Raw genomic sequence first — 20127 nt, 5'->3', positions numbered from 1 at the left:
CTGTTCTATTTATTTATTTATTTATTTATTTGAATTTATGAATCACCCAACCCCACAAGCGGGCTCTGGGCAATTAAAAGCGATTAAAATATACTCAGCATAAAATTATCAAAATGCAACAATAAATTAATCCAGGGGTGTCAAACTCACCGGAAATGTGTTATTTAAAGTTTAAAAAATCTTTAATTGTGTTTGTCTGTGTCCTTTTATAAAGTTTACATCTCTGCTACCTGGCATTACCTTTTATGACACACATCGCCCGGCCCAACAAGGTCTCATTTATGTCAGATCCGGCCCTCATAACAATCAGTCCAGTGTTAGGCCCATCACATTAGAGTTGTGGATAATACATGTTCTTTGTTAGCATTCTAGACAGCATTAAGGATGTTGATCTCAGCCTAAATGACTTGGGCCTTGTACATCTGAGCCCTGGTTCACACCTTGTGTATCTGAATCCTTTTCGTTTTGGACTCCTGTGGAAGAGAGCAGAGTCTGTTCTACCAGGATCCGGAACAGAGAAGGCAGGAGAGGTTCACTGAGACTGGCTAAGTATCTACTTCCCTTTCCCTCTGTTGAGAAGCTGGAGGAGAAGAATGAAGACACCACTGCCCACACGATCCCAACCTCACCCTGGCCAGCACCCATGATTCCAAGCTTTTGGGAAAGCCACTGGGTTTTGTTTAATTCTGTGAGCGGCTGCTTTTGCCTGTCAAGGAGAAACAATCACTCGCAGAGTAATTGAAGCTAAGCAGCTTTCCGAAAAGCTAGGTTTTAACATCTGGCAGACAGAACAAGGATGGGGTTGGCTTGTGAAATGGGGCATCTTCTCTTCTTTTTCTTCAGCACAAGGCAAAGAAAGAATTACCGTGCCTCTCCTTCACCCTCTGCACCCAGATGGGATAAAATACTGAACGCGTATCTATCAAAGCCAGACCAAATAAGCTGTTTTCTGAGCTATTACCCTGCAAAGACTCTAGCAGAGGAACAGATGTGCATGGACAACAGTTTCATTGCTCAGATTCTTCTGATTCTGGGCTAGATGTACACTGAATAAGTAGAAAGGCAGGGGATGAATCTCTAAGGTCAGGAATAATAAGCGACCTCCCATGAAAAAAATCATTGGCTTTGTTGTGATGTGGAAGTTCTATCTGGAATGTTTTATACGCAATCTTCACACATGCTGGTTGTCATTTGGTGGAGAGGTCCTAAATAAGAATGCTTGAAGTCAGCGTACACTCAGGCCTCACACAAATTACCCAATATATAAAGTGCTTCCAGAATAAGGATGGGCACAAACCAGAAAATTCCAGTTCGAGGTGTACCCGAACCAAGCGAAAAATGCCTGAACCAAACTGGCTGGTTTGGGCTGCAGTGGCCAGGAGAAAGGGGGGATTACCTAAGAAGGGTTAAGTGCCTTGCAGCCATTTATTATTTATTATATTTATATCCCGCCCTCCGCGCAGACAGGCTCAGGGTGGCTCACATGGCTGCGGCACAGTATGGCTGCGGTGGCTCAAGTGGTTAAGACGCTGAACTGCAGGCTGTGGAAGGTCAGTAGTTCAGGAGGTCAAGACCCGGGTGCCGCAAGACGGGGTGAGCTCCTGTCTCTAGTTCCAGCTCCTGCCAACCTAGCAGTTCGAAAGCAAGAAATTGCAAGTAGATAAATAGGTACCACTTCGGTGGGAAGGTAACAGCGTTCCGTGCGCCTTGGTTTTTAGTCATGCCGGCCACATGACCACGGAAACGTCTTCGGACAGCGCTGGCTCTTCGGCTTGGAAACGGAGATGAGCACCGCAACCCTAGAGTCGGATTCGACTGGCTTTCGAGCAAGGGAACCTTTACCTTTACCTTTTATGGCCGGTTAAATAAAACATTTAAAACAATTAAAACAATCATACAATAACATTTAAAATGCTCCCAACAATTATCCATCAGTAAATGTAGGTGGCGTACTAAAGATGACATACTAAATCCCAACTTAGTGGTCTTCTGGTCTTCCACGGCATTTTGGTCTGATCTCCATACAGGGCCAGTCCACTGAGCACAAATATTGATGTAATAATAGTTGGTGGTAGTGGTGGGCGGCTCCTAGTGGAAGGCCTGGTGGAAGAGCTCCGTCTTACAGGCCCTGCAGAACTGTGCAAGGTCCCGCAGGGCCCTGATCTCCTCCAGGAGCTCATTCCACCAGTGAGGAGCCGCCACTGAAAAGGCCCTAGCCCTGGTCGCAGCGAGCCTGGCATCCTTGGGGCCTGGAGTAATTAACTGGTGTTGTGACCCCAACCGTAGTGCTCTCTGGGGTATATATGGGATATATGGACCCACCCATCTGTTAGGTTTAAATGGCTGCAACTCGTCTATAAAGGGATCACTGAAATGGCTTGCATCCCTTTCAGCCTAACAGTGGGGCTGGTGTGCCATTTTAGCGATCCCTCTTGCTCCCCCCTCCCCCTGCTTCCCGCCACGGAATGCATGAACCTCCGAAAACTATGTGGAGGGTCATGGGGGTGAGATCACATGAACCTTGGTTCACGAACCACGACCCAGGTGATTTTAGTAGCAAACTTAGGGTTGTGGGCAAGTTCATGCCCATCCCTACTGCAGAATATTCTAGTGCTCAGGTGTTAGCACATCTTCAGAAAAAGGCCTTTTTCCACCAGTGGGGTAATCAAAAACATGTACTGCTGTGCCAAGGCAAAAGGGGAAACCACAAATTTCCATCTCCTTCCCCTATTTTCAAGTTGACTCTGCATGCCTGTCACTTAGGGCACAGGTTCCTTTACGTGCACGTTATAAAACTGCTGTTTTGCGCAAGGGAGGAAGGAGCGTGCACTCATTGGCTGTGGCAGTGGACGAGGGAGGAGTTTAGGTGTCCCATGGGAGAGGGTGATACTCCAGAGCACTGCCGGTTACAGTCGCTGAACAACTTTTCTTTCTCCTTCCTCCCTCCTTAACAGGGGCTTCTGCTTCTTCAACTCGGTGGCGATTGCAGCCAGACAGCTGCAGCAGAAAGGGAAAATCAACAAGATCCTTATCGTGGACTGGGTGAGTCCTGCTGTCCCAAACAAGCCTTCCTCCCCTTTCTCAAGTCCTGAAAATGTGTTCCTTGTTATGTGTCTGGAAGTGGTGGGCATACAGGTTTGGGGGGGGGGTGAGCATCGGCCTGGAGAGGTCTAATAGGTCTCCTGCATTCCCTCGCCTCCCCCTGCTCCCTTCTTAGGACGTTCACCACGGCAACGGGACGCAGCAGGTCTTCTACCGGGACCCGAATGTCCTCTACATCTCCTTGCACCGCCATGACGATGGCAACTTCTTCCCTGGAAGCGGAGCAGCTGATGAGGTGAACCTCCATATAGGATCATAGAATCATAAGAGTTGGAAGGGACTTCCAGGGTCCTCTAGGCAGGGAGGGCGGGATATAAATTAAACAAACTAATTAAATAAATAAATAGTCCAACCCCCTGCACAATGCAGGACATTCACAAATACCTCCCCCCCACACCCCCAGTGACCCCTGCTCCATGCCCAGAAGATGGCAAAAAAACCCTCCAGGATCCCCGGCCAAACTGGCCTAAAGAAAAATTGTTTCCTGGCTCCAAAGTGGCGATCGGCATTTCCCTGGGCATGTAAGAAAGGGCCACAAGAACTAAGCACTGAGGCAACCCTTCCTGCCCTTCTCGTGACCTGCCTAAGTTCACAGAACCAGCATTGTTGTCAGATGGCCATCTAGCCTCTGTCTGAAAACCTCCAAAGAAGGAGAGCCCACCACCTCCCGAGGACGCCTGTTCCACTGAGGGACCACTCTGTCAGGAAGTTCTTCCTAATGTTTAGCCGGAAACTCTTTTGATTTAATGTCAACCCGTTGGTTCTGGTCCGACCTTCTGGGGCAACAGAAAACAACTCTGCACCATCCTCTATATGACAGCCGTTCAAGTACTTTGAATATGGTTATCATACCATCTCTCAGTCATCTCCTCTCCAGGGTAATACCTCAGCGGATGCCTGGGGAGAGGTGGGGGAATGTCCAGTCTGAGAGCCAGTTTGGTGTAGTGGTTAAGTGTCTGGACTCTAATCTGGGAGAACCAGGTTCGATTCCCCACTCTTCCACTTGCACCTGCTGGATGACCTTGGGTAAGCCATAGTTCTGGCACAGCTGTTCTTGAAAAAGAGCAGTTTCTGTCAGAGCTCTCTCAGCCCCACCTACCTCACAGGGTGTCTGTTGTGGGGAGGGGGAGGGAAAGGAGTTTGGAAGCCGCTCTGAGACTCCTTTGGGTAGTGAAGGGCAGGGTATAAATCCAATCTCCTCCTCTTCCTCTTCTTCCTCTTCTTCTTTCTTCCTCTTCTTCTTCTGCTGCTGCTGCTGCTGATTGGAGGTCCCAAATCGGAGAGCTGCTAGTATCTTCATTAGACAACCAAAGTTGTCTGATGTATGCTGGGCAAGTGTGGCCTCAGAGCGGTAACCCAAGGCAAACACAGAGTCTGGGGGGGGGGGACCCTCCTGAACAAAATGTATTTGGCATTAAAATGATAATAAGACCCACAAATTTGTCTGCTGTCAGGTGCTGCTCTGGAGGCCAAAGGTGAAAGGTCAAATGGGTGCAACATTATTTATCCACTAACCTCAGGCAATATGAGCCAATATGTTGGGGGTCCTCAGCTTTGTGGGGCCCTAGGGCAGTCCCTCCCCCTTCTTGGAACATGCTGTGCTCTTTTGGAGCTGAAGCCACGGTCTCCTTCTGAGGCCTTTCTCAGCCACACCTGTCCTTCACGCAGGCGCCTCTGTCCACTGCTTGTTCTTCCTCCATACTTTCCCACCTTTTAGGCTCTCAGATTTCCAGGGCCTCCCTCCCAATCTGCTCTCCTGTCCTTGGCTTTCCTCACAGAGCTCTTCCTTCTTTGCATCTCGGACGTCACCAACAAAACTGTCCTTGGCCACAGAAGTTGGGTTGCAAATGCATCCTTCCCCAAAAGCTTTGCTCTCTTCGTAACCCTAATCCCATTGCATTATCAAATACCCCATCCTATCGATAGTATTGACTCGCCCTGCCTTGGGAAAGGCAGACTATAAATGAGATAGATAAACAGATTATGGATAATTGATAGATAGATAGATGATAGATAGATGAAAGATAGACATGATCAGTGTTCCCTCTAAGCTGAGTTAGTGTGAGCTAGCTCACAGTTGTTTAGCCTCTGGCTCACATATTTTTGCTTTTGCTCAGGAAGGGATGGCTCCAGAGCAAACTAATTGATGCAGTAGCCCAATCGCTTGCTCACAACTTTAATGCCGGTAGCTCACCAAGTAGAATTTTTGCTCACAAGACTCCACAGCTTAGAAGGAGCATTGGATATAATAGATGAAAGATAGATAGATTATAGACAGACAGATACGATGGTGAGAAGGGAAGGGAGAAAGAAAGAAAGAAAGAAAGAAAGAAAGAAAGAAAGAAAGAAAGAAAGAAAGAAAGAAAGAAAGAAAGAAAGAAAGAAAGAAAGAAAGAAAGAAAGAAAGTTAGTTTGTGGGCAGCACTTTACACAATCAGGGCAAGAGGCTTCACTGCTGCGGGCCCCAGATAGTGCACATGGTCCTTGGAGTCACAGCTGTCGTTTACATTTAAGAACTGATGGCTCTCAGCATTTATACGTCACTTCAAACATTGTGCGTGTGTCTGTGTGTTGTGCCGTCCAGTCTCTTCTGTGTATAAATTAAAGTCCTCCAAAGCGTCCTTATCATCAACAGCCTTGCTCAGTTATTGCAGACTGAGGGCCGTAGCTTCTTTTCTAGGGAAATCGTGTTGGCGAGTTTTTAAAAAGCAAAAGCACCGATTGCAGGACAAGAGTGCCGTCTCCGCTTGTGAAAAGTGCTCTAGGGAGAGGCTCCCTCTGGCAGAGCGGGAGGACGCTCGCTGGGCTAGCTGGCAGGGAGGCGATGGGGTTTCCTAGCTGGGAGGGGGGAGAACAGACAGAACTCTTAATCCATCATGTTTTACAACCTGCTTTCAAAGGGGCTTAGCGCTGAGAGTGGCCAGAACCCCAGTCGGCTCACATCTGGTTCCCATCTTCCCCCTCCGATCTCGAGATATCAAAGGGGCTGGTGGGGGGTGTTTCTTTACGATGCCCCCCCCCCTGCAGATCCCTGCAAGGCTGTGGCACATCACGCCAGGCTTCTCCACCCTACCCCGCCCTGTTTCCTCTTCCTTCATCGGCCACACTGTTTGGTTTGATGTGGCCATGCTTTCCAAATGGAGGACATCTCGAGTATGGATCCTGATCTCTCTCACACCTCAACCAGGGTACAGGACAGGATCTCACTTTATAGGAGCATGGACTCTGATCTGGAAGAACTGGGTTTGATTCTCCACTCCTCCACCTGCAGGTGCTGGTGTGACCTTGGGTCCGTCACAGGTTCTTTCAGAGCTGTTCTCGCAGGAGCAGTCCTTGAAAGAGCTCTCTCAGCCCCTCCTACCTCACAGGGTGTCTGTTGTGGGAAGGGAAAGGAGATTGTAAACCGCTCTGAGACTCCTTTGGGTAGTAAAGGGCAGGGTATAAATCCAATCTCCTCCTCCTCCTTCTTCTTCCTCTTCTTCCTCTTCTTCTATAGAATCACAGAGCCAGAAGGGGCCATGCAGGCCATCTAGTCCAACCCCCTGCTCAATGCAGGATCAATCTAGAGCATCCCTGACTAGTGTTTGTCCAGACGCTGCTTAAAGACGGCCAGGGAGGGGGAGCTCACCAACTCCCTAGGAAGCCCTTTCTACTACCCACTCTTCCTGTTAAAAAAAATCCTAATACCCAGCCAGTACTTTCCAGCCTGTCGCTTAAACCCATTATTAAACTTAAATGGGAGATTCCAGGGATTGAACCTGGGACTTCTATCCCCCCCCCTCCCCCGCGATAACATTGACTGTTCAGACTGGCAGTGGCTCTCCAGGGTTTCGTGCAGAGGTCTTTCCCATCACCTGTAACCAGACTTTTACTGGAGATGCCCGGGACTGAACCTGGGACCTTCTGCATGCCAAGCAGATGCCCTGCCGCTGAGCCACAGCCCCTCTCCTGCTCCAGCTCCTGTGTTTGTTCACTTTTAATCTGGAGAAAGCGTAATCCTCTTTGTTTCCTAATTAAAATGGAAACAGCAGGATGGCTAGGAGTGGAGGCATCTGTCTGGACCCTTCTTCATTTCCATTACAGAAAGTGGGGGACAACAGAGCGTAAGTCTGTCCTGAATATGGTTTGTGGCTGCTGCACACCCTCCTCCCCCCACACACAAACAACAGGGTTGTCACCCATCCCCGTTTTTGTCCCAGCAAAGCACAGTGCTTGTGCTATAAAATTAGGGGGGGTGCTTTTTCTAAAAACCTGCCTACAGGTTGAATACCGGATAAGATTCTAGGTTTTTGTATTAACCAACATACCTTTGGGACCACCTCTCCTGGTATTACCTCCCCAAAGAGCCCTGCACTCAGCAGAGAAAAATCTACTGGTGATCCCTGGCCCGAAAAATGTCCAGCTGTCCTCAACCAGAGGCGGGGCTTCTTCAGCCCTGGCTCCGACCTGGTGGAACTCTCTGCCCAATGACGTCCGTGCCCTGCGGGGACCTAGTTCAGTTCCACGGGGCCTGTAAGGCAGAGATGTTCCGCCAGGCCTACGGTGGAGGAGGGCCACGGCCTTCATTTAGCCTGGCCTTTCTTCCTGTCTCTCCCCCTTGGGGTAAGGATAAATCTGGTTTTTAGATGCCATCTGGAACGGTTACTGTACCTGTGGTATTGTTTTTTAATTTGTTTAAACGCACTTACGATTGTAACTCTTTGAATGTTGTACACCTCCTGGAGCCCCAAGTATGGGGGAGGGCAGTTTAGGAACTGTATTTATGAATGAACGAACGAACGAACGAATGTTTGGCCATGCGTTGTGCAAGATTCAGTGATGCAATCAACCAGGATCAGGGAATTTTTAAAAACAGCATCTGCAAGTGAAATGGTTTGTGGATGCTGTTACCCTATTTCAGTAGCCAGTCCCATCTATCTACTGAGAGCCAGTTTGGGGTAGTGGTTAGGAGCGCGGACTGTAATCTGGGAGAACCGGGTTTTGATTCCCCACGCCTTCACATGCAGCTGCTGGTGTGACCTTGGGTCAGTCACAAGTTCTCTCAGAGCTGCTCTCTCAAGGGCAGTTCTCTAAAAAGAGCTCTCTCAGCCCCATGTACCTCACAGGGTGTCTGTTGTGGGGAGGGGAAGGGAAAGGAGATTGTAAACTGCTCCGAGACTCCTTCAGGGATTATCTATTAAAGCTGTCACAATAAAATTTGCTCCCAATAGTACCATGGCAATTTTTTATGCCCCGCAGACTTACCGTAAATGATCAATACAATTACGGAGTGCCTGTAAACAAGGAAAAAAGTCAGCTTTTTGCTGCTGTCACAGGGGTACCCAGGTTCTTTGACTGAGTTATTGGTGGGACATAAGATACAAGCAGTTCAGAACCTCTGCCTTAAGTCAGCAGTTTTCACAATTTCTGGACCTGGGACCCACCCTTAACTCCCCTCGCCCCCAGTCAGCAGCAGGATCCCCACTGAACACATGACAGGAAGTCTTGTGACATCGGAGTCATGTGACCAAGCATGGTGTGGCCAAAGGCTTTAGAGCCTGCCTGTGCCAAAAATGGAATCCTCTCCACCGCTGATGGATCTCACCCCACTGCCTCACTCCTCCTCTCCGGGTGTGCATCAAGAGAGGGAGGCATGAAGCCCTTGTTCTCTATGTTCTCCTTCCAGAACATAGCAACAAAATGGTGGCTGTGTGCGTGTTCATATTGCAGTGAGTGGGGCTCTGCAACTCGCCCAACCAGTGGGCTGAAGACCACTGCTCTGGGTATTCGGCAATGGAGGTTCTTCTCGTGTTGCAATAGCCGGATGCAGCGAGGGTAACTTTCAAAGCCTGGCTCCTCTCTGAGGGCATCTCATTAATGGAACTGGATGAGTCCCGCTTAAGTGCCTTGTGTTTCTTTCTTTCAGGTGGGCTCCGGTGCTGGCGAGGGCTTCACCGTCAACGTGGCTTGGACAGGCGGGCTCGACCCACCCATGGGGGACCCCGAATATTTGGCTGCATTTAGGTAGGCTCCCCGTTTTGAACCTTGGTCACCGAGCCTTTGTTTCCGGCACTGAGTTTTGTTCATTTTTTTCCCTTGATCACCTTTTAAATATACTGAGAAGAAGGGTAAGATGAAGGAGAGCCTCAGATGCATTTTGGGGTTTCCTGTTTGCTACTGGCTGAATACCGGCTTCCGTTTCTGGTGTGCTGTTAACACCGATTTGCATTTGTTGTTGTCGCATAAATTAAACTGTGTCAGGGAGGAGGGGGATTCAGATCCAGTGTCACCTTAAAGACCAACAAGATTTCCCAAGTATAAGCCTTCGAGAGTTGAAGCTGCCTTCAGTAGACACCGAGTGTCGAGGAACTTAGCCCTGAAGAGTCTCTGTTCTCTGGACAGGCTGATCAGGGTACACAGCTCTTTGCAGAGCAGCATAACCCAAAGAAAGGTCTCTGCCCTGAGAAGCTTACAGTCTAAAACGTACAATTGGAAGTGTGTTGGGGGGAAATGTGTTTGCAAGCCAACTCCTTCCCTTGCAAGCCACATAGAAATAAGCTTTGCGAGACCTGAGTTGCTCTTTGCGGGTCCTCGCTTCCTGTGCAAGTTCTAAACCTTCACTGCCAGCTTGAGTGGCAAAGTCTTGCACAGCAATTCTGGGAAACCTGAGCTGCTTTCCTGCCGATTAACACCAGAGGTACCCAGATCAGAACACTGAGCTGAACAGAACCTTAAGTCTCACTGTTAGGCCTTGCAAGATGGCATTATGAGGTGTTCAGATGTTTTTGCTTCCCACGCCCACCGAGGAATTCTATCTGAAGGCCATCCAAGCATGAAATATCAGACCCTCGTTTCTTTGGCTTTCTGTTTTCTTCATACGAGATGGGGATGGGGGTTGGGACAGATTTTTAGAGTCAGGGCGTGATGCCTAACACAGCACTAAGAATTCGTAGTTGGGAATGAGTCAGATTGAATCCAGGAGGACGTCCTTCCAAGCGGACATGATTAAAGTCGTGCTGTAAATCTCTCTTTGCCCTGGACCATTGCGAGCTGCGTATGCACGCAGCTCGCAATGGTCCAGGGCGAAGAGAGATTTACAGCACGACTTTAATCATGTCCGCTCACGCCTCTGCTCACGCCGCCAGGACCCCCTCGCCCCAGCCAAGCCCTGGATGCTCACACAGAAACCCACAGAGCCTCAAGTCCAGGCCCAAAGTCCGGTCCAACTCACCACAGGGGGTTCCTTCCTATACGGAGGCGTTTAGAGTGTCAGATGAAGGCTGGAGAGAAGCAGGCTCAGGTCCCCTACTCTGCCGCGTGAAGGTTGCCGGGTGCTCTTCGGCCCCTCACAGTTTCTCAGCCATACCTTCCTCCAAGGAGGTCTGTGAAGGTAAAACAGAGGCAGGACAGGATCATGCGTGGTGCCTTCGAGGAAGAACAAAATGAAAACGGGCGAATGTCAAGAGTGCAAGACTCCCAAGATACTAGCGATGCCAGCCTCCAGGTGAGATCTGGAGTTACAGCTCATCTCCAAACTGCAGAGGTCAGTTCCCCTGGAGGAAATGGATGCTTTGGTGGGTGGACTCTATGGCACTGCACCCCACTGAGGTCCCTGTCCTCCCCAGGCTCCACCCCCAAATCTCCAGGGGTTTCCCAACCTTGATCTCACAACCTTACCCCCTCCTATCCCCTGCTAGTGGGTGCAGGGACCTGGCAGCTCTATAAGATACTGTCAGGCCATGTGGGAGGAGCCATGCTACGGCTCTCCCCTAGGCCAACATTCCCAACAGAGCCTAGGGCATCCCACGCGGGCCAAGGCTTTTCATAGTACCTTTGTGGCCCAGGAAGGGGGGTCGCAGTGCCACAGAAAGTGTAAGGAGAGGGGGAGCTTGGGAGTTCACTCTGCCACGTGGCCAGCCCCCTCAGGGCCCAGGGCCCATGAACGAGGTTAACGAGAGCTCTGCGTTTGGCCAGAGGCCCGGTTTGGAATTGCAAACCCGGGCCATGCCAAACATGGGCTTTGGCAGCAGGCCCAACCCTTCCACAGCTGCCCAACACATGTGCTTTGATTGCGCATGAAAGGACTCTATAAATAGGATTCTCTCCTCCCCCTCGCCCCCCCTCACTGCGCGCAGAAACCTACTCCCAGGCCCTGCGGATCTCGTGCCTCTTTGAGTTGCTTGCCAAGCATGACCCGGCTGATGGATGGTCTTCTGGAGAAGGCTGGGAATTTTACCCCAGCGGCCAAGATGATGGGCCCGTCGGGTTCTCTGGACAAGAGAGAGCTGGGAAAAAAGGCTTTCATGGCGAGGAGCCTTGAAAGACTCAGAGCCAGCTCTTACCCTTGGTGTCACTTGGAACGGGCCCAAGTCTTCTTACTCTCTTCATTCCGTGGGGAGCGCTGGAGAACAGCCTCCCCGTGGAAACAAGGCCTCTGGGCCATTGGTTCCCAGGAGAGCTTGCAGGGCTTGAAAACGGCTCTAGAAAGCAAGCCGTAGGATGAGAAGATGAGGAACTGGCAGAGGAAAAGGGGAAGGAAATGAACAGACTTCAGCTTCAGGAAGGTTGGCTTCACTGGAACATTAGAAGAAATTTCCTGAAGGAAAAGGGGAGGGAATGAACACACTTCAGCTTCAGGAGGGTTGACTTCACTGGAACATTAGAAGAGATTTCCTAATGGTTCAGTTGTGAAACCTTAGAGAAGAGGGGAGCTCTGCCTCATTGGGAGGGTCTTCACCTGTATGTTGGAGAAGCTCTGTCTTTGGGTTTCTTGCTTTGAGCTGCATGGCCTAGAAGATGGCTTCCAGCTTTAGTATTCTGCGCTAAGGGAGACCTAAAAGAGAACAGGGAAAACAGAAGAGCAGTGAATCTGGGGCTGTGTGTATCTAGGGATGTGGTGGAAAGTATTGTCGAGTCACAGATGATTTACGGCGACCCCATAGGGTTTTCAGGGCAAAAGCTGTTCAGAGGTGTTTTACCCAACCCTGGACTTCCTTGGTGGTCTCCCATCCAAGTACTAACCTGGGTCAACCCTGCTTAGCTTCCGAGATCTGATGAGATTCAGCTAGCCTGGGCTAACCGTTGACTAAAGCTATACCCGTAGACTAAATAAATGGTTTCCATCTATTTGTCTTCAGATATTTTTAACACTGGTTTTCTTCTGGAGGAAAAGAAATGGGGACTCACTACTCTCCTTTGACTTGATTATAAATCAGGGGTGGCCAAACTGTGGCTCACACATATTGTATGGCTCCCAGCAGTTTGGCTGGGGAAGCAAAAGGGAGGCATGCCACCCCGATTGTCTTCCCTTCCCCAGCCAGTGTTCCCTTCCCTGGGTAGGATTGAGATGGGGGGAGCAGAGAAAGAAAGCAACTTTAACTTGAAAAGTGTCCTTAAAGACACATACACACACACACACACACACACACACACCGGATGGCTTGGAAAAGGCATTTGTCTCTTTACCCCTTCTCTAAGCCAATCCAGCTGGCGTGGGGGTCTTGGAAGATGCATTTAAAGTTGCTTTCTTTCCACCTCTCCCTCCCTCCCATCTATTTGCTTTCTCTACACTTGCTTTCTTTCCATCTTTCTTTCTTTCCATCCTTCTTTCTCTCTCTCTCTCTCTCCCTTCCCTCCCCATCTAATCATTATCAATACCTATTTTTACCCCTTTTGTTTTTATTATTGGCAGGAGCTTTCAATGTTAAGAAAAAGCAAATTTGCATATTTTTCTATAAAAACATGTGGGTTATACTTGTTCATGTCTTGTGGCTGTCAGACATCTGACGTCTATTCTATGTGGCTCTTACGTTAAGCAAGTTTGGCCACCCCTGTTATAAACCAATCTTTTTAAAAAATAAAAAAAAATCACTAATTGTTTATTTGATGTCTTTCTGTTCCGCCTTGCATCCATAGGTTTGTCAAAGTGGGGCACAAAATGGTTTTGTTTTTTTTTAATCTACAAAAATTATCAGGAATAACATTAACAGGATGGGGGGGAGTTGCTCTTAAAATTTAAGAAGTGTATCCATTTGGCAATAACTTTTTTTTAAAAAAAACCTCAGTATATAAACAGCTTTAAATGAATTTAGCAGCCGCTAAAGATCAAGAAGGGGAAAACAAAACAGTTTACTGAGGGAACTCATCGGCCACAACACACATAAAACTAATTGCTAAAAGCCTGTGAGAATTTTTTTTTTTTAACCAGGGGCCTAACAGAAAACACCTCACACCAGTAGCCACAGGAAAGGAGCTGAGGCCTTCGGCTGTGCTAAACGAAGCAAAACTGCAGTTTTTCCTTCACTTTTTTTTGGTTTTGATAGTAATCAGGAGCAATGTTCCCTCTAAGCTGTGGAGTCTTGTGAGCAAAAATTCTACTTTGTGAGCTACGGGCATTAAATTTGTGAACGAGTGATTGGGCTACTGCATACATTAGTTTGCTCTGGAGCCCTCCTTCCCGAGCTAAGACAAAAATGTGTGAGCTGGAGGCTAAAAAGCTGTGAGCCAGCTCACATTAACTCAGCTTAGAGGGAACACTGATCGGGGGGGGGGGAAACACTACCCAGGGTGTTGAAGCTGTACCGTTTTGATCCTTTCCAATCTTTTTCAGCAACTCCTCTGACTTCTGGGCAATGCTCCCTCTAATCTGTGGAGTCCTGTGAGCAAAAATTCTACTTTGTGAGCTTGCTGGCATTAGAGATGTGAGAGAGTGATTTGGCTGATGCATAAATTAGTTTGCTCTGGAGCCATCCTTCCTGAGCTAAGACAAAAATGTGTGAGCTGGAAGCTTAAAAACTGTGAGCTAGCTCACACTAACTCAGCTTAGAGGGAACACCGCTTCTGGGATTCCACAAGCTCTTACCCACACCTTCTCCAAACTCTTATTTATTTACTTACTTCATTTATGATCTGCTGTTCTTGCTGATAGGTGTTAGCAGTTGTATCAGCTAGAAGCTTGCTTTCAAATAAATAAAACAATGTTTCTCAGGTCCAGAATACACAATAGATATTTTTAACTTGTTTCCCCCTAGAGCCACATGGCAACTATAGGGAACTCATTTCCCAAATGCCACAGGGGCCCAATTCAGATCGGAACTACAGCTCTGGAGGGGAGTGGGGGCTCTGTCTCCCCACCTTCACGCCTGAAATGGCCGGGGGTGAGGACTCATGCCCTGTCAAGTGCTGCATGTACAGCTCTGTAAGAGGGCAAAAAGTACTCTTGGAGCTATTTTGGCTTGGGGGGGGAAGCGGGGGGCCGGGGCGGCAGAGCCCCTTCGTCCCGCACACCGTGGTCCAGACTCCAACTGTACCCCAGAGGCATTTGAAAAATTAGTTCCCTGAAGATACCAAGGAAAGCAAGTCCGACTGTTAAAAAAAATTCTCATGCCATTGGAGCCAAGGAAGCAGAATTCTGTGCCCAGTCTGAGTAAACCCTAACCCTAATCACCACCAGTGTTCCCTCTAAGCTGTGGAGTCATGTGAGCAACAATTTTACTTTGTGAGCTACTGGCATTAAAGTTGTGAGCGAGCCATTTGACTACTGTATTAAATTGGTTTGCTCTGGAGCCATCCCTTCCTGAGCTAAGACAAAAATGTGTGAGCTGGGGGCTAAAAAACCTGTGAGCTAGCTCACACTAACTCAGCTTAGAGGGAACAGTGATCACCACCCTGAATAAAAACAACCAGTCCTGTAAACATAGTAGACTATCCAATGGTATGCTTAGAAGCAACATAGGGAAGGGGCCATGGCTTAGTGGTAGAGCCTCTGCTTGGCATGCAGAAGGTCCCCGGTTCAATCCCCGCCATCTCCAGTTAAAAGGACCAGGTGGTAGCTGATGTGAAAGGCCTCTGCCTGAGAACCCTGGAGAGCGGCTGTCAGTCAGAGCAGAGAGTGCTGATCTTGACGGTCTGGTTCAGTGTAAGGCAGGTTGGTGTGCTTCAAACGTAAAGTCGAGGGTTGGTGCCAGGAGTGGAAACCAGAAGCACTCAAGCAGCTGGTTCCCTCTCTCACTTCTCAGGATTTGCAACAGTGACCCATGTCGTGGTCACTACCAGATTGGATTATTGTAACTCACTCGATGCAGGGCTACCCTTTTGCTTGACCGAGAAACTGCAGCTATTTATTTATTTATTTAATACCCTGCCCTCCCTGCCAAGGGAGGCTCAAGTCGGCTAACATAGTGATGTAAAACAGTTAAAACAGAAGTTGAATAAAATCAAGACGATACAGTTATGAATAGAAATATAAAATAGACAAATACAAAGTGCTAGTTTGTGACAGATGGCAGGCATAGCAGCATTCTCCGGTAACAGCTGGTTGACATCGTAGTCTGGGTTGCTTGGCTGTTAATAATGATGTTAATGTTGGTGTTGGGCCAGGGCTATAGCTGCTTGGGTGCGGCTCCTAATCGAACGCCTGGTGGAAGAGCTCCGTCTTGCAGGCCCTGCGGAACTGTAGAGGGTCCCGCAGGGCCCTGATGTCTTCCAGGAGCTCATTCCACCAGTGCGGAGCCACTATTGAGAAAGTCCTGGTCCTCGTTGCAGCTAGCCTGGCTTCTCTGGGGCCCGGTAAGGCCAGGCAGTTTAAGGACCTTGACCATAGTGCTCTCTGGGGAACATGGGGGGAAAAGCAGTCCCTTAGGTATGTAGGACCCTGACCATATAGGGCTTTAAAGGTAAGAACCAGCACCTTGAACCAAATTTGGTATGCTACAGCAGCCAATGCAGTGCTTTTAGCGCAGGTCAGGTGTGGTCCCACATAGGGAGACCCAACAACAGTCTAGCCGCAGCATTCTGCACTAGCTGCAGCTTCTGGATTTGGGACAAGGGCAGCCCCTTGTAGAGAGCATTACAGTAATCCAGTCTCGAGGTGACCATTGCATGGATCACTGTTGCCAGGTCATTGCGTTCAAGGAAGAGAGCCAGCTGCTTGATCAGCTGAAGATGATAAAAGGCTGACTTCGCAGTGGCTGCTGCCTGGGCCTCCATCATTAAGGAGGCATCTAGGAGCACTCCCAAGGGCCTAACCTCTGGCATTGGCACCAGCGGTGCCCCATCAAAGGTCGGGAGTGGGATCCCTACCCTTGGACCGCTCCGACTCCGGCACAGGACCTCCGTCTTCGTCGGATTCAATTTCAGTCGGCTCAGTCTAAGCCAACCAGCCGCGGCTTTCAACGCCAGGTCTAGATCTTCTGGTCTGGAGTCAGACTGGCCGCCCAGCAACAGACAGAGCTGGGTGTCGTCCGCATATTGGTGACAACCCAGCCCATGTCTCCGGGCAATCTAGGCAAGGGGGCACATATAGATGTTAAATAACATCTGGGAAAGCACCGCCCCTTGGGGCACACCACAGACTAGTGGGTGCCTTTGGGACAGCTGCTCCCCAATGGCCACCCTTTGTCCACGACCCTGAAGGAACGAGGAGAGCCACTGTGAGGCAGACCCCTGAATCCCAGTGTTGGTGAAGCGGCGGGTCAGTAGCTGGTGATCGACCATGTTGAACGCCACCAACAGGTCTAACAACAACAACACTGCCGCACCGCCCCAATCCAGATGCCTCTGAAGATCATCCGTGAGGGTGACCAGTGCAGTCTCCGTCCCATGGCCTGGTCGGAAGCCGGACTGGAAGGGATCTAATGCGGAGGTGTTATCCCAAAAACCCTGCAGCTGAATCACTACCGCCCTCTCAATCAGTTTGCCCAAATAGGGCAAATCGGACACTGGCTGATAACTAGCCAATTCGGCCGGGTCCAGAGATAGGTTTTTTTAGGAGAGGGCATACCACCACCTCTTTGAGTGCCCCAGGGAACACCCCTCGGAGAGGGACTTGTTGATCATTTCCCTTAGGGTACTTTGTAGCCTGTCGTGGCCAGCTTTAATTAGCCACGATGGACACGGATCGAGGATCGAGGCTGCAAGCAGTAGGGCGAACAGTTAAGAGTAATCCAGAACTTGACAAGAAGATGTGCATGGAGCCTCGAGTTCACCTACTGTATCAACCGTGGCAAGGAGGTCACGGCGGATCGACAGGACTTTATCTCCAATTCCTTAGCATTTATTCTGCCCTAGTGCAGAACGCAGCAGCATGGGTGTTGACAACGACGTCCGTGCGGGTGCGCATTCAGCCTGTGCTGCAGCAACTGCACTGGCTGCCAATAGAGTACTGGGTCCAGTTCAAGGTTTTGGTGTTAACCTTCAAAGCCCTGTATGGCCAGGGACCCACATCTTCGGCACCGCCTCTCCCCATATGTGCCCCACAGAGCCTTACAATCCACCAATCGACATCTTTTAGCTGTCCCTGGCCCGAAGGACGTCAGACTGGCCTCGACCAGGACCCGGGCTTTCTCGTCCCTGGCCCCTGCCTGGTGGAACGAGCTCCCACTTGAGATCAGGGCCCTGCAGGATCTGTTGCAATTCTGCAGGGCCTGTAAAACGGAGCTGTTCCTCCGGGCTTTCGGGTGAGGCATCGGATGCCCAGATCCATCTTGGCCTCCCTTTCTGGCAGCGCTGGTTTTTAATCGAGCGAGTTATCCAGCGGCGCCACTCTGAAATGTTTCCTTCTGGTTTATGGCGACACGTTGGCAGACGCATCTCCCGGACCTTCCGGGGATGTGATCTGCGCACCAGAGGATAGGAGGGGGGGCGAGAGGTCGCCACCCCCCCGGAGCCTTGGCAAAAGGCTCCTAGCAATGGGGCTTTTGAGGGGTGGCCTCTTCACCAGCGTGATGCTGGGGAATTGAGGCGCTCCTCCGCCCCGACGGTCCTGCCGCTGAGTGTCCGTATGGATCTAGAGCCGCTGACCGGGACAAGCGTCGGAGACCGAGCATTTTAAACATATGCCGAGCGAGGTCGTATGACCAACAATGAACTGTGAGTCGGGTTAAAGCGAAATGAGAATTTAAAAAGAAAGCTACCCCCCGGGAACGGCGAAAAAAGCGAGCGAGGGAGGGGCCCCTCCCATATGCATGAACTAAACAACGAAATACTTAGGGGGGAGCGGAAGAAAAAGCATTGAAATCTGTTTTGAGAGATTTACCAGAGCGCGGATAAGTATATGGGCGTATTTCAGAGACTTTAGCAAGTTTTCATAAAAGTGGAATGTTTCCATCTGAGCTCTGTTATCAAGGCAAGCTGCATAGTTGGTTTTAATGTTAATTTTATTGTTAAACTTCTATTTATCATTGCGTTAATCACAATTTCTTATGTGACTCTGTAACCCGCCCTGAGCCTGTTTGCAAGGAGGGTGGGATAGGAATTGAAACAATAGATAAGTAAGGAAGCCGAGGCCTCTCAACCCGTTTCCCTTTTATTTCTCCCCCTTTGCAGGACGGTCGTGATGCCCATCGCCCACGAGTTCTCGCCAGATGTGGTGCTGGTGTCCGCGGGCTTCGATGCAGCCGACGGCCATCCTCCCCCGCTAGGAGGGTACAAAGTTTCAGCTAAATGTAAGCCATTTTCCCCCATCGCCAGGGCAAAGGAAAAGAACAGGATCTGTGTGAAGAAAGCATTTTGGGATCTGCTAACAGCACACTGCCAGGGCTATTTTGGGGCAGGAACGCACAGGAACGGAGTTCCGGCTGGCTCCCAAGTTGGCCACACCCAGCAGGAAGTCATTAGCATAATAGGCCACACCCAACAGTAGAAACTCATTAGGATTGGCTACATTAGGGGTATGTGGCCTAACATGCAAAGGAGTTCCTGCTACAAAAAAGCCCTTGGTCTTGACAACAAACAAGGTACACAGAATAACAAGCAAAAGGTGGCTGTGGCTGGATGACCACACTTCTGGTAACATGGGGGTTCGGCCTAATGCGCTAATGAGCTGTGCTGTCAGGGGTGTGGCCTAATATGCTAATGAGTTCCTGTGGTTGGGTGTGGCCTATTATGCTAATGAGTTCTTGCTGGGCTTTTTCTACAAAAAGAGCCCTGCACACTGCCATTCTGGGGCAGGAGGGGATTTGCTCATTGGGCAGAGGGGGCATCTCCCTGCGTGTCAGAAGAGCAGCTGAGGGGAGAGTCCAGCTCCTCTGGACCCAGCCCAGGATCTTGGCGATCAGCAGAAATCCTTGAAAATTAAACGAGTTACATAAGAACGTAAGAGAAGCCAATGCTGGATCAGGCCAATGGCCCATCTAGTCCAACACTCTGTCACACAGTGGCCAAAAACACCAGGTGCCCTCATTGCAGTGGAGGTTTATTTCTCAAATGGATGTGGCTGGGGGAGGGTTATGTTTCCCCTGCTTTACTACGATGCTCCCGTGAGCCGTTCCCCATCTAGGTCTGGATGCCACACGATGTGGGGAGATATCCCGACGACCTGCATAGCATGGCCACAGTCTCTGGACTGACACCTAGTTTGGAAAAAGCCATTATGCAGATGGGGTGATACAGATCTGAACGGGAAACCAGCATGTTGTGTCTGCTCAGCAGGGGTACGGCTGGAGGAAGCAGGGGTGGGGAGCAGTGTTCCCTCTAAGCTGAGTTAGTGTGAGCTAGTTCACAGGTTTTTAGCCTCCAGCTCACACATTTCTGCTTTAGCTCAGGAAGGATGGCTCCAGAGCAAACTAATTTATGCACTAGCCAAGTGGCTCACTCGCAACTTTAATGCCAGGAGCTCACAAAGTAGAATTTTTTGCTCACAAGTCTCCACAGCTTAGAGGGAGCCATTGGTGGGAGCCATCCCAATTGCCCAGCGTTTGCTCTCCCAGCCCCCATCAAGTGCCCTGATGTCTTTTTGGACAAAGGTCCACAGCGAAATGCAAAAGATTCTAAAATGTTCTTTTAAGAAAACGCCTGAAATTCTGCTCTTAGGTTTAAAAATGGAAGAACTGAATGTAACAAAAAATACATTGTTCTGGTATTTGATAACAACGGCAAGAATGATATATGCTCAATATTGGAAGCAAGAAAAAATACCAGATCTGGAAGAATGGATACAAAAAGTTCTGTTCATGGCTGAGATGGACAAAATAACCAAAAAGTTAAACAATAAAGAGGACCAAGAATTTTTTGAAGAATGGAAGGACTTTAAAATATATTTAGAAAAGA

General features: G+C 49.4%; 1 protein-coding gene across 1 annotated transcript in view; it reads left to right on the top strand.

Annotated features, from left to right (window-relative positions):
* The window catches only part of HDAC7 (histone deacetylase 7), a 318340-nt gene that overhangs the window by 291838 nt on the left and 6375 nt on the right, over positions 1-20127 (top strand). The window contains exons 18-21 of the mRNA XM_015410216.1: positions 2955-3042; positions 3218-3337; positions 9008-9105; positions 18406-18524. Of these exons, the coding sequence (XP_015265702.1) occupies positions 2955-3042; positions 3218-3337; positions 9008-9105; positions 18406-18524 (425 nt within the window). The remainder of the gene's footprint in view (positions 1-2954; positions 3043-3217; positions 3338-9007; positions 9106-18405; positions 18525-20127) is intronic.

This window comes from Gekko japonicus, unplaced genomic scaffold (genome assembly GCF_001447785.1).
Source record: "Gekko japonicus isolate JY-2015 unplaced genomic scaffold, Gekko_japonicus_V1.1 scaffold996, whole genome shotgun sequence".
NCBI lineage: Eukaryota > Metazoa > Chordata > Lepidosauria > Squamata > Gekkonidae > Gekko > Gekko japonicus.
This window is presented reverse-complemented; position numbering and strand designations above follow the sequence as displayed.